Genomic DNA, 13,677 nt, shown 5'->3' on the forward strand with positions numbered 1-13,677 from the left:
CATTCCTGTTCTTTCACCCTCATCCTGTCATAAAACAGTTCTTTATTTCTTTCCTGATTCAACTTAATTAGTCTCATTATGTGATCACGATCCACACTGACCACCTTGGCCATACCTAGCCATCCTGGACAAAGCCTTGTACCAGGTTCCCTGCCCTTCATTGACACAAATGGAGATACACCAGTTACAGAGTGTGGTGTAGTGACATAACTCCATGTTAACATCCTCAACACCTCCCTCCATGGTTGTCCCGACTTCATAGCCAACTGTAGGCCCCCTTTTATATACCTGTTTATTCTCTCAACCAGACCATTCGCTTTGGGATTATACAGTGCAGTCCTCGTGTGTTTTATGCTGTAGCCCGCAAGAAATCTTCTCATTGCCATGGACACAAATTGTACTCCATTATCAGACACAATTTCCTCAAAAACACCCTCCTTAAGGAAAACCTTTTCCAAGAAACCAATCAACTCCTTAGTCGTTACTTCTTTCACCGCTTCCCATTCAAACCATTTAGAATGAAAGTCTACTACCACAAATAGAAATTTAAGACCTTCTCCTAGGCCGGCCACAGGGCCCATAATATCCACTGCCAACTTGTTCCAAGGTTGATCCGGTATCACATTAGGTATTAATGAGGCCTCTCTTACCACTCTGCATTTGTCACTTGTTTGACAATTCCAGCAATCTTTAACATACTTTTCAGCACTTTTGTCAATTCCCGGCCACCAATAGTTCTGCCTCAACTTCCTTTTCATGGCAGCTTCCCCTGGATGTCCCTGATGTGCCAATCTCACCAAGACCGACCTAATTGTCTGAGGGGGAACCAAACTCCTACCCCTCCTCAATCTGCCTTCACACAAATTCAATTCATCTCTTATCTCCCACCAGGTATTAAATTTATTATCCAAATCCTTTTTAGCTGGCCACCCTTCCACTGTCCAACCCTTCACAAGTTTGAGATCCTCGTCAGAATCATCCTCTAATGTCCACTCTTCTCTACTAACAGCACACTGTATTTCCGCCACCACTGACTACTCTTCTACTTCTCTTTCATCTACCCCATTACCTTTCATTGGCAGTCTGGACAAGCAGTCCGCCACCACATTTCTCTTTCCCGGCAAGTAGCTCACATCAAAGTTAAAATTTTGAAGTCCTAAACCCCACCTGCTTATTCTTGGAGAACCCAAAGCCCACCTTCCACTTTCAAAGAGCTGCACCATGGGTTTGTGGTCTGACCTGACCACAAATCTTCTCCCCCACAAGAAATACTTAAAATGATTTACAGCCCAGAACATGGCTAATGTTTCTCTTTCGATGACAGAATATTTACATTCTGCACCTCTTAGCGTCCTAGACGCAAATGCAATAACTCTCTCTGCATTGTCCCTGTCATACTGCACCAACGTTGCTCCCAATCCCAACATGCTTGCATCAACTACTAACACACTTCTATCTTTAGAATCAAATCTTCCTATGGACGATGCTGCACTCACCGCTTGTTTAATGCACTCAAACGCCACCTCACATTCCGTTGACCATTCAAACCTCGCACCCTTCTTGAGTAGCATTCTAAGAGGAGTTGACACTTTGGCAAAATCCTTCACAAATCTGTGATAATATTCAGCCAACCCTAAAAATGATTTGACTTGTTCCTTATCCTTTGGTACCGGTGCATCCTTCAATGCTTCCACTAAATGCCTCTTAGGTCTCACACCTTGCTCATCAATTTCATGTCCCAAATACTCCACTCTGCTCACCGCAATCTTGCATTTGCTCCTTTTTACCGTTAGTCCTGCCTCACCCAATCTTTCCAACACCTGTTTCAACACTTCATCATGCTCCTTAGTGGAACTAGCATATATTAGAACATCATCTTGGAACACAATAATGTTTTTTACTCCATCCAGAACTGTCTCCATCACCCTTTGGAATACAGCCGCCGCCGAGGCGAGTCCAAATGGCATCCTGCAATACTTAAATGTTCCAAATATTGTAATAAATGCTGTCAAGTGTTGACACTCTTCCTTCAATGGAATCTGATGGTACGCCTGGGAAAGGTCAATGACTGAGAATACTTTGGCGTTGTTTAGTACAGATAATTTATCACCAATTATCGGCAGGGGATGTCTATCAACCAGGATGTTTCTGTTCAGATCCCGCAGGTCTACACAAAGTCTAATGTCTCCACTCGCCTTTGCAGCTACCACCACCGGCGACAACCATTCTGAGCTTTCACTCTTTTCTATTATTCCCTTTTGAAGCAATGCCTCTACCTCCACCTTCAGTTTCTCGCTCAATTCATGACGCACTGGCCTCACCTTATGCACTTTTGGGCTCGCGCCTGCCTTTAGCTGAATTTGGTGCTCAAATCCTTTCAACATTCCCAATTCATCTTTGAATACCATGGGATACTCCTTCTCCCATTTGTCCTTCAATTCTGCCACATCAATAGGTCTCTCTGCATTCGCTTGGATTCTGATCCCTAACTTCCATTGTTCACCCCATCCCAGAAGTGATGACCCTTCTTGTGTCACATATATTTCCGATTCACAGCTTCTTCCTTTATATTTTATGGAGGCCTGGAACATTCCTACTACATCAATTTTCACGTTCCCATATGCATAGGGCTCAATATTGTGTTCTTTCAACATTTTCACGTCTCCCTGCATGCAACTCAGGAATGTTGCCTTCGACATTAAGGTCCACGGTGAAGAACTGTCCACCTTCATGGTCACTACTCTACCTTTGATCATGAATACGTCTGTGGGTGCACCTCCTTTACTTGACACCTCCGAAATCTCCAGCACGTGCTTTGTCTGGCTGCACAGTTCCATTACTTGATCCTCTACTTGTTCTGGTACTCTTCCTCCTGTTTCAATGTTCTGCACCACACCTGATTCCCGACACACCCTCGCGAAATGACCCTTCTTTTTGCATTTCAAACACGAGATATTCTTGGCGGGACAAAACATACTTGTGGAAATGTGGCGGTTGCTCCCACACTTGTAACATCTTATTTCTTTGTTCGGAACACTCTTGCGGAAACCCTTCACTGCAGCCACTTCTCCTTCTCGCTTGTCTCCCTTCATAGTAGACATATATTTATGTGTTTGTTCCATACTCCTTGCTGTATCAATGGCCGATTCAAGTGATGCATCCTTTGATAATAGTCTTTCCTGTATTTTCACATTATTCGTGCATCTGACCAATTGGTCTCTTATAAGAGAGTCTGTGAGCAGCCCAAATTCACGGGTATGGCTCAATGACCTTAGTGCCGCAATAAAGTTCTCCACTGGTTCCTGTGGGTCTTGTACCCTTTGGAAGAACTTATGCCTCTCAAACGTTAGGTTTTTCTTAGCCTCAAAATGGATCTCCAATTTCCTTTCCGCCATTGAATACTGGTCGATTTCCCCTTGGCCTTGCTGCACGAGATCAGGCAATCCATCATAAACACTTCTGCCCTCAGTTCCTAAGTTATGGAGTAAGATTGCTTCTTTTCTTGCAGATGCAAACTTATCACCTCCTATTGCAATCAGGTAAGTATCAAACAACTTTTTCCACCTGTCCCATCTTATTGGCGGAGTACCTGGTTCTGACAGGAACGGAGGTGGTAGTGACATACTTGCCGCAGCCATATTTGCGTAGTACAAGCCAAATTTATTCGACCAATATGCTCTTATGCACCGTTGCACACTAGGTGCATTTACTTATTACACCTAATGTGTTCTTATCAGCCTTCTTATAATCTCTGCCAGTCTTCCTTTTGTTCTGGCCCTATGACTCCTCCCTATTCTCTGTCCAAATCTTCAAAAAAGCTTCCCGTAGGAATCACAGTCACTTACTTAATACTAATCTTTAAGCAGGTTCTATCCTTGGGGTGGCACTTCACCCTTCCTAAATAATTCCTTAGGGATCCTGTGGATGGCACCTTATAAATTACTTTTCCTCTTGAATGTGCCTTTCCTTATAGTTGTTCTACTTTGTTCAATAATTTCCTCTAGGATCCTCTAGATGGCACTGTGTTCGCAATGCCTCCTCCCCCTCTTATTGTGCTCAAATCCTTATCCCCAGTCCCCTCTCTCTCTTTGTTCTTCCTCCTCACCTCTATGTCCTGAGGGGTCTGGGTGTGCAGCACCAACTGGCTTTTCTGGTGAGGTGGGGAGAGCGAAGAGCTCCTGCTCCACACTCCTCCTCCGCCGCGGAGACCGTCTCCCTGCAGCTCCGAAACTCAGCTGCTAAAACAGTCCCCCTGCGGCCGCCGCGGAGACCGTCCCCCTGCAGCTCTGAAACTCTGCTGCCTGGACGGTCCCCCTGCGGCCCCCACACCTCTTTTCCTGCAACTCAGCCCTCTGCAGCCGTAGGGGTCGGCACGCTGGATATCCCGACACTATGCTCCTTCACAGGGACACCCCGCTGGCTCTGTGGCGAGCTCCGTTAATCCTCGTCGCCATATGAAAGGATACGAAGAAACGGCAGGTAAGTTCAAACTTTAATTAACGGAGCTCCCCAGAGTCTCAACACAGTGCTATCTCTTTCAATCTCCCAACCAACCGTCACTCGTTGGTCACGCGGCTCTCTCCACATCCAATCCAGAGAGTGTGCGAGACCAGCTCGAGTTCAACATTCCACCCATAAGCTCTACTTAAAACAGTCTTTGGGCCCTCAGCCCTGCCAAAGTCTCTTGACTTTCTCTGTGCTTGACCTGTCTAACTACTGACGGACCAGCTGGCCCCTGGCTTTGGCACATCTCTTTATTTTCTGCGCCTGTGCCCTTTGCGCTGGGCCCTTCTGTACCTATAGCATTAATCGCCCTTCCTACCTGAAAGAGAGGGTCTTCCATGGTTTGGGGGGCAGTGTTTGTCTCTTCTTCTGTGCTGTCCCCCCAGCATAGCCAACATCCTCGTCGCCAATGTGGAGTTCTGTGTTTTAGCAAAATGACTCTGACATCAGGGTGTGGATGAGTAACTTCTTTAATCAGTTTCCAAGTGTAACATCCAGTTTCTAGAGTCATTATTCATCAGATGGTAAAGTCCAGATCTCATAGACAAGCACCGGCATCCTCGCTCTCAGGCTACATCTCCAACTCCCTCAAGAGAACACCAGTCACACATAAACTCTAGTTCTGGAACCACTTTGTACTGTTGGTGCTTACTGGTTGCAGTGCCTGTTTCTTATTACTTAATAAAGTAACTCTTTATTTAACTCATCTGGTGTGCAAGCGGACACCAGATGAGTTAAATAAAGAGTTACTTTATTAAGTAATAAGAAACAGGCACTGCAACCAGTAAGCACCAACAGTACAAAGTGGTTCCAGAACTAGAGTTAGTTCTGGAACCCTGACCAAAAGAAAACAAACCACGTCACACAAGAATAAACTTAACAGCGGTCTCACTAAATGAGCCAGCGCAGCGGGCTGTGGGTACAGAAGAAAGCGAACGGGAAATGTAGGGGAACAGCCACAGAGACTCAAGTCTACCAAGTCGGCACTGATAAGCTTCCACTTTCTGTTGTGTTTATTTAGCCTCATGTGAGCCAGTAGGTTTCAGATTACAAATACAATACGAGATTAATTTGTAACAAAAACGTCACCCTCCTTACAATCCGCTGTCTCAATTGCCAAGCCCCCTATACGCCCATTCACTTCAATGAGCTCTCACCCGCCCCAAAACAAATACCGGGTGTTTTCCCACACCTCGGTGACAACAAAGGTTGAGAGTTATGCTAACGCCCTGAACCTTCAACAGATCATATCATAGAGAGATATTAATGCGCGGCAGTTTTTTGGATTTCTTCATTTCTTTGGCTAGGGGGCATTATTATCTCCACGGTACCCCGGTGACTCACAATCCTTTAAGACAGCCCTGCATGCGTAACATCGTGCAGGAGGCAGCTTCTTGAAAGCCTCCACCTCCTGCATTTCAAGTCCTGGTGTGAGCCGAATCGTGTCTGATCTGATTTCGGGTCACTCACGACAACAGCTAGTACCCGCCTTCCTAAGTCGCAGCGGAAATGAGTCGCCACACCGGAAGTTGATCTTATTGGCGCCGGAAGTAAGAGTCAGCCTGTGCTGCTACTGTGTGTGTTTTCGTTTCTGAGCTGCTGCTGTCGCTTCTGAAAGTTTGAAGATGTCCATCGAGATCGAGTCTTCGGAGTGAGTCTCTTTCTGGGTGTTGCCAAATATTGCTTCCATCGGAGAGTGTGTGGGACAGCCTTTAGTAGGGGTGTGTGACTGTCAGCGCGACATTCTGTTATTTGCTGCTGGGAATACTTTCAACAACTCAGTTTCACGTAATAATTTAAACTTGGGGTACTGGCTACTTACTTCCCTGATCCCTGGCGGTTGCACTTTTCCCCAAGCTGTGTTCTCAATTCGCATGCATTGTTTGAAATGCACAATTCAAACAACTCTCGAATGGACAACAGTCTGCCCTGCTTGCGGTGACTTACACGTTTTTACAGCAGGCGCATTAGCCCACTGCCCTTTCGTACTAGTATTTAAACTTGTGATTTCCTCGTTAGATTTGACTGTATGATCTCTTGGAGTAGTCTTGTGGCATGTTCAGGAATGCACTCTGGGTGTGCTATTAAACGTGTAATATTTGCCATTTTTGTAGTTCACACCACAAACATTTGACTCATGAATGAAATGTGTTTAAAGTATACAAGAATGTGCCAGCTCAGACAGGGGTGGAATATATTGCAGGAATTTTCCACATGGACGTCTGCAATAAGCATGTGTGCTTTGCATGATTCACATTTTGTGGCCTGAAAATTGCTTATACTAAAGCTCTCAAGTTTCCAGTGGCCATGCGCAAGACAGCCATCCAGTCTTCTTGTTCTTGGAATTAAGTGTTGAAAGACACTGTCACTGAGAAACGAAATATTACAAGTCCAATAATCCAAAAGGAAAACAAACAGGCCTGGGTGCCCTTTACAGGCATGACCATGGGAAACTTAAGAGTTCTGCTTATACAGTTGTGAGACTGATGCTTGCTGCATTGACCTATTTGTTGGCTCTCCAGTGTTGCTTATTATCAGGCTATGCAAAGCCTAGGTGTGTTAGATTTGCCACCCGAGGATCATCATACAAAATCTGGAACATAGGTGAAATGTTATGTCCTTTGTGGGTATGGGATGTGCAGGTCCCCACTTTTACCTAGTGGCAGCGAATCAGCAGCAACATCATGGCACACTTAAGCAGTCGTGAACTTGGGGAATTGGAAGCTTCGATGAGGAATTGGAAGCTTCGATGATGCCTGAAAGCAACAGGTTGAGCTCTTGTCACTTCTGAGAAGTCAGAGGCAGCCTGTAAGAAACGATCTGCTGTGTAACTACATTCGATTTAAATAATGATTAGATGAGCAGGAACTAAAAGCGCCATCGCCCAGTAAGTGAGATCTACCTCTGGAGGACAAAAACCTAGTACATATCAGGCGGTACTGATTAGCCGTATCGGGTTCGAGCTGGGACTGACTTCAATTGAAGCGCAAATAAATGGGCAACTTTTGCAGCTATATTTGAAATTGTTGTAGCTCCCCCCACCCCTACCAACCTCCTGTTCATTGTTTGTAAAACTTAAGGTAGAATTGGAACATTTGTAAAGTGCTGTCTAGTTGGGCTGGCAAGTGCATGCATATTTTACAGGGCATGGGATGTACTGCTACAGTGCTACTGGTCTCTCCTGGTAAGGTTAAACGAAAACTATACGAAGTAGAGTGGATTCCAACCAGGACTAGGGTCTTGGAATACCATCTATTTTATTGCCCAATTTTTGATGACATGCCTTTTAATGTTCTACAATTGTATGTAAACATCCATCTTGTGTTTTTAGAGTGAACTTTTTAAGGTTTAAATTACGTCTTTTTCCAACCAATGAAGTGTCTAGTGCGAGGTTAGGAGTTCCCAGGCACAAGAGATTGTGCAGACTCGGCAACATAGAGGTGAAGACATTACAGCATTTGGTGGTGTTGTGTCAAGCCTCACATCCCTGAGAAAGCAGATGTTAGCAAGATTTATCTGCCATGATGTATTATTTCTGAAGATTTATGGAATCGTGTTTTAAACTCCAATGAAATATCTTAGTTTTAAACTACACTGAATCTGTTTTAAAATGTTGTAAATGTACTGGATTGGTGCTGTTGAATTGTATTGACGTGTTGTAGGTTTGTCTGTTTGCCTGACCTGAAAGGGTTTGAAAGCCATGGCCCCTCTCACGGAGTGGGCACCAAAGTGCAGAGTATCTATGAGTATCTATTCCTGCTTGTGTTAGTCCAACGCACCCAGCGTGCCAATGTTGGGTCGAAACTATAACTCCCCATTAGGAGAGGTTCTGAGGGGGGCTGTCACCTCTTCATAGACTTTCAAAAATCGGACCAGGCAAAGCTTGGGCTGCTCTCTGAAGGCAGGGTAGGATATTACCTGTGAGTTGCATTTTGTTCTCCTGTGTATGTGGAAAACTATACCATCAGGAGAAAAAGTCCTTCCTGCTAGGTCGAGAGCTCTGACATCCGACACCCTCCTGCAGGAGACTAAGCAGCGGAGCGTAGTAAGTTTGCCGAAGAGGGCAATACGTGATAACTCCTCATTATGCGGCCATGTAAGAATAAGTTTGAGTACCTTATTGATGTCCCAAAGCCTGTCATAGCGGGACGGGGCGGCACTGTAAGCCTAATACCCTTGCATAATCTGCAAACAAGGTGATGTTCCCCTGCTGGGACTCCCTGAACGAGGTCATGGCTGGCAGAAATTGCCGAGCAGTAAGCGTTGACTGTTCTGTAGGCGAGACCTCTCTCAATTAAAGAAGCTAGGGAATTGAGGATCTCCTCTATAGGTGCTGAAACTGGGTGAAGCCTTAGATTCTGGCACCAGGTCCTCCAAGCTTCCCAAGAGTTGGAATAGCGTTTGAGGGTAGCAGGGGCCCAGCTCTCCTTGATGAGACCGATGGCCTTGAGTGACATGCCTGGAACTCTCCACCTTGACCTGAAATCCTCCACGCTGCTAGAATTAGCGACCCACTGAGGAGAAGGAGGTGACGCTGTCCTGGCGGATCCAGTAGGAGATCCGGAAAGTGTGGTGGAAGGATTGGAGAATCAGTGGAAAGTTCCAGGAGAACTGGATACCAGGTCTGAGAGGTCCAGACCGGGGCTATGAGGACCAATTCTGTTTGCTCCAGACGGGCCTTCGCCAGGGTCCTCTCTATCATGGTAAAGGGAGGAAAGGCGTAGTGGATCCCTTCGGTCCAATGTTGCAGGAATGCGACTGTCGCAGTCGCTGCTGGTTCCGGTCTCCAGCTGTAAAACACTGGTAGCTGAGTGTTGAGGTGGGAGGCAAAGAGATCCTTGGACAAGGGGCACCAAACTTGCTGGAGGCGGAGGAAGATATCTCTGAGCCTCCAGTCGCTGTAATCGATTGAATGGCGGGAGTGCCAATCCGCTACCACGTTTATGAGGCCCGGGAGATACTCTACTGTGACGGAGATCCGGTGTTCTAGACTGAGTTTCCAAAGGTCTTTGGCTAGCTACGCTAGATGCCGTGATTTGGTGCCACCTAGATGATTGATGTATCTTACTGCAGAAATGTCCATTTTCAGCAAGATACAACAACTCGCTCTGTCTCTGGCAAAGGAGCACACTGCGAAAGAGCCCGCAAGCAGCTCCAGGCAGTTTATATGCATCTCTAGTTCCTGGGGGGACCAAGTCCCTCCCGTGGCCACTGAGCCGCATCTAGCTCCCCAACTGGAGCGACTGGCATCTGACTCGATTACTATATCTGGGGTGGATCCGAAGATGACTTGGCCGTTCCAGGCCTCCATGTGCGTGAGCCACCAGTTGAGCTCCGTTCTCGCTTGCGGCAAAAAAGTCAAATGCCGGGAGTAAGACAGGCTGCGCCTTTAAATGTTGACCTTTCAGCCTCTGCAGTTCCCGGTAGTGAGTCAGCCTGGGAAATATTGCTTGGATGGAAGAGGAAAGAAGACCTATTACACTTGCTAGCTCTCAAAGAGATATGAGGTTCCATTGTAGAAGTCTGTGACTCTCCCGTCGGGTGGAGTGTATTTTGGCTGTCGGGAGACGGAGCAGAGACATTTGGATGTCCACCACGAACCCTAGAAACTCTATACTCCTGGATGGACAAAGGATCGATTTCTCCCAATTTATGAGGAAGCCGAGACTGTGTAGTGGGTCTATGGCCAGTCTGGTCTGCTGTTCTACCAGGGTTTGGGACTGAGCCATGAAAATAATGTCGTCCAGGTATACTATCAGCCTGACTCCTTGTTCTCTTAGATGAGCTACTACGGGCCTCAGAAGCTTTGTAAAAGCCCAAGGTGCTGAGGAGAGTCCGACGGTAAACATGTGAACTCCCAGTCTCTGTGTTTCCAGGAGAACCTCAGATAGCTCACGTAGGCTTGATGTACGGGCACCGCGAGGTATGCGTCTTCAGGTCTAGGCTCCTAAGCCAATCGTTTGGTCTCAAGATGTCCCTGAGCATGTGGATCCCTTCCATCTTGAAATGGCGGTAGACAATGAAATCGTTGAGAGCCCTTGGATTTATCACTGGGCGTACTTTCTGCTTCCTGTGGACTAAAAATAAGGGGATGAAGAAACCGCCTTGGCATGAGCAGGGGCGAATTACCTGTTTCAAAGATAAGCTGTGTATTTCGCTGTCTAGCCCAGAGGTCTTCAAACTGTGGGGCGCGCCCCCCCCTATCCCCCCCCAGGGGGGGGTGCCAGAGCCCAGCATGAAATGTAGATTGGAGGAAATGGGAAGGGTCAGCTCACATGGTCAGACTGGACCGTAAAACGGTCTTAGGCACCAGTGAGAAAATGGCCAGCAGTTGCAAATGGATATTCAGTGTTTAGTCACAGACTGTTTGAATAGTACCCAAGGGGTTGTTTTTTGTTCAAATGTAAACAAATGGTGATATTTAAAGAATATTTATTCAGTAACAATGGTCAAAACTACTAGCTGCATAGTGAAGTAACTCCTCAAACTGGCCCACATTGGGCAAAAAAGTGGCCCATTTTTACTGGCCTACACTAGCATTTTGCATTTTTGGTACGGTCATTGCCCTATAGGCCAGTCGAAGCCTGCCGGCTCATCCATAATGGGTGAGGGGGCATCCACCCACTGGCCACCTCACCCATTATGGAGGAGCCGAGGAGCCAGCCCAGTGAAACCCTGAGCACTCCCTCAGCTGCTTTTTCCAGCTGAGGGAGTGATCCTGGGCTGGCTGAACTGTCAAAGGGAAACTGTTTGCCTTTGACAGTTCATTTTCCCAGCCACACATGATCACTGAGCCATGCAACGCTGGGGGTGTTTTGCTTCGCCAGCCTTGCATAGCTCATTGGAAATGCTGGCTGGGGCACTGCATGTATGTATGTGCGAGGGGGTGCTCCTGCGCCTCCTTGTACATACGGGCAGAGGAACCTGAGCGGGGCATTTTAGCAACCATGTGAGGTACGTTTATGGCAATTTATTTTTTATTTAAATGTGTATGCTTGTGTTATGGGACTGTGGTGGGAGCAGGCTGGGCGGCAGCACTGGGATAGTGGTGGGAGTAGGGTGGGGAGAGCTCAGGGTCTGTACTGGGAGTAGGGTGCAGTGACGGCAGGCAAATGTTCATAGCGATTTCTACATACTGTCCATCTGGCACTTTTGGGGGGGCCCGACCTGCCCAAACTTTGCTCAGGGGGGGCCCAGGCCAAAAAAGTTTGAAGACCACTGGTATAGCGCTTCCTTGTCCGCTTTGGACATTGGAATTGGGGCGGGGCGACTGGCTTGAAAGGGTTGCGTGAAGAATTCTAGGCGCAGACCGCGAGCTGCGTCCCTGACCCAAGCATCCCCTGATAAGGAATCCCATGCACATGGAAAGAAAGCTAGCCTGCCTCCTATAGGCGCTTGCGGCGCTGGCGCTGCTATATGTACACTGACCTGTGGGTTGTTGCTGGGATGGTATCTAGCGGCTCTTCTCAAACTGCGACCTCTTTCTCGCCCTCTTGACGGAAAGAAGATGTTGGGGCGGTCTTGCCAGGTATTGTGTTGATCCCTGGACTGCTGAGGTCTTCGATCAAATGAGTACCGGCCGGAGGAGCGACCCCGACCTCGTCAGGCCCTGGAGAACATTTTGGAAGAGAAGACTCTTTTGATGGAGCCTTGAGCATTGTCTAGGGTGGTAAAAGTGCCAACGAATTTTGACATTTCCTTCATAAAGGTATCGCCGAAGAGCAAGCCTTGGGCTGCAGCACCAGGCTCAGTGTCCGCTAATTCGCTCAATTTAGCGTCAATTTTATACAGGATGCCTTTTCAGGATTCGGGTGACATGGCACAGCTGGTGTTTCCCAGCAGACAGAAAGCTCTTTGGGCCCAACTCGAAAGAATTACGGGTCAATGGGGTCGCCTGTGTCGATGGCTGCTTCAGCTAGGTCCATCATTTTCGCCAGGGGACCAGTGATGTCCAGGACTCCTTCCTGACAGGACCTCCAGGCACGGTCAATGCCCTTTCTTGGATCTTTTAAATTTTTGCCCAGGAAGGTGATGATCTTGGAGTCTAACTCTGGAGTTAGAGCCACCTTTCCCGGAATCTCTGGCCGAGGACATTCTGCTCTGAGTCTGGCTCTAACCTCTTTGTCTAGTGGCTTACGCAGCCTGGCCTTGATGTGTTCCGTTGTTCTTGATGATGGCTCTGAGTCGGTATATCTGGGATGTACTAGATCCTCCGGTGTAAACATCCCCTTAGAAGGAGACTGTTCCCCGGCTGGCTTCTTGGGGATGTGGGCTGCCGCAATCCCAGAAGTTGAAGGTCTTGACCCTATGGTATGAACATCCTCATCTAAGGAGGTGGGAGATTGATCGATATCATATCCCTCTTTGACTTGCTCGTCATCGGTGCCCTGTCGGTATCCCTCCGGACTCGAGGGTCTCTTACCCCTATTGTCTTCCTAGGGGTAAGAGGGTCCATCTGGGGAAGGGGTTTCCTTCCTGTTCAGAAAGGCCTTTTTCAGCCTGGAGAAGGCCTCTGAGGCGGCAGCAGTGGCTGGCTCAGGGGGGGGGGGGGAAGCGGAGAGTTTTTACTCATACAAGCCGGAGTACATCCCCCATTTGAAAGGTGCTTGCTCTTTTGTGTCTTTTTTTTCTCCCTGGCAGGGAGGTCTCTTGTAGGTGCTCCTCCAAGCTGTCCAGGTGCTGCTGAATAGGTAGGAGCATCTCTGATACGGCCCTCTTGATGCTGGTTTCTACCGAGGATCCCAGTACCTTTTTTTAGTTTTTTAGGCTGTCTGTCATTGCCACTTCATCTATTTGGTAAGTATCTTCCTCTGACCCATCCTGCATAAGGGGAGTACTGAACTGCCGTTATTTCAAATATATAGCACCTTTCTCTCACTTTAAAAAAAAATAAATCATTTTTTTAATGCTTTCTGTGGGCACAGAACGCCTTCTCTGTAGCCCCCTGTGACAGGATAATGCAGTGTCTGATTATAGTATTCAGACCTCACTCCTGTGTTGAAATTGTATTCTTTCCTTTCTTCTTCCTTTGGTAATATGAAGAAACACACGCTGAGGAGGTGCTGCAGCAGCTTCTGACTTTCGCGATTGCAAATCCGCTATAAACACGTAACGGAAATGCACTTGCGAGTGCCAGAAAGCTGAGGAAAGGACCATAGCTTGTAAAGCTCCCTC

The 13,677-nt window shown here is 47.3% G+C and overlaps 1 protein-coding gene across 1 annotated transcript in view; it reads left to right on the top strand.

Moving 5' to 3' along the window:
* Window positions 1-5,642: 5,642 nt before the first annotated feature.
* The window catches only part of SMU1 (SMU1 DNA replication regulator and spliceosomal factor), a 423,637-nt gene continuing 415,602 nt past the window's right edge, over window positions 5,643-13,677 (top strand). The window contains exon 1 of the mRNA XM_069630784.1: window positions 5,643-6,154. Coding sequence (XP_069486885.1) covers window positions 6,129-6,154 — 26 coding nt within the window. The 5' untranslated portion in view covers window positions 5,643-6,128. The remainder of the gene's footprint in view (window positions 6,155-13,677) is intronic.

Source organism: Ambystoma mexicanum, chromosome 6q (genome assembly GCF_040938575.1).
Source record: "Ambystoma mexicanum isolate Mex_15411 chromosome 6q, UKY_AmexF1_1, whole genome shotgun sequence".
NCBI lineage: Eukaryota > Metazoa > Chordata > Amphibia > Caudata > Ambystomatidae > Ambystoma > Ambystoma mexicanum.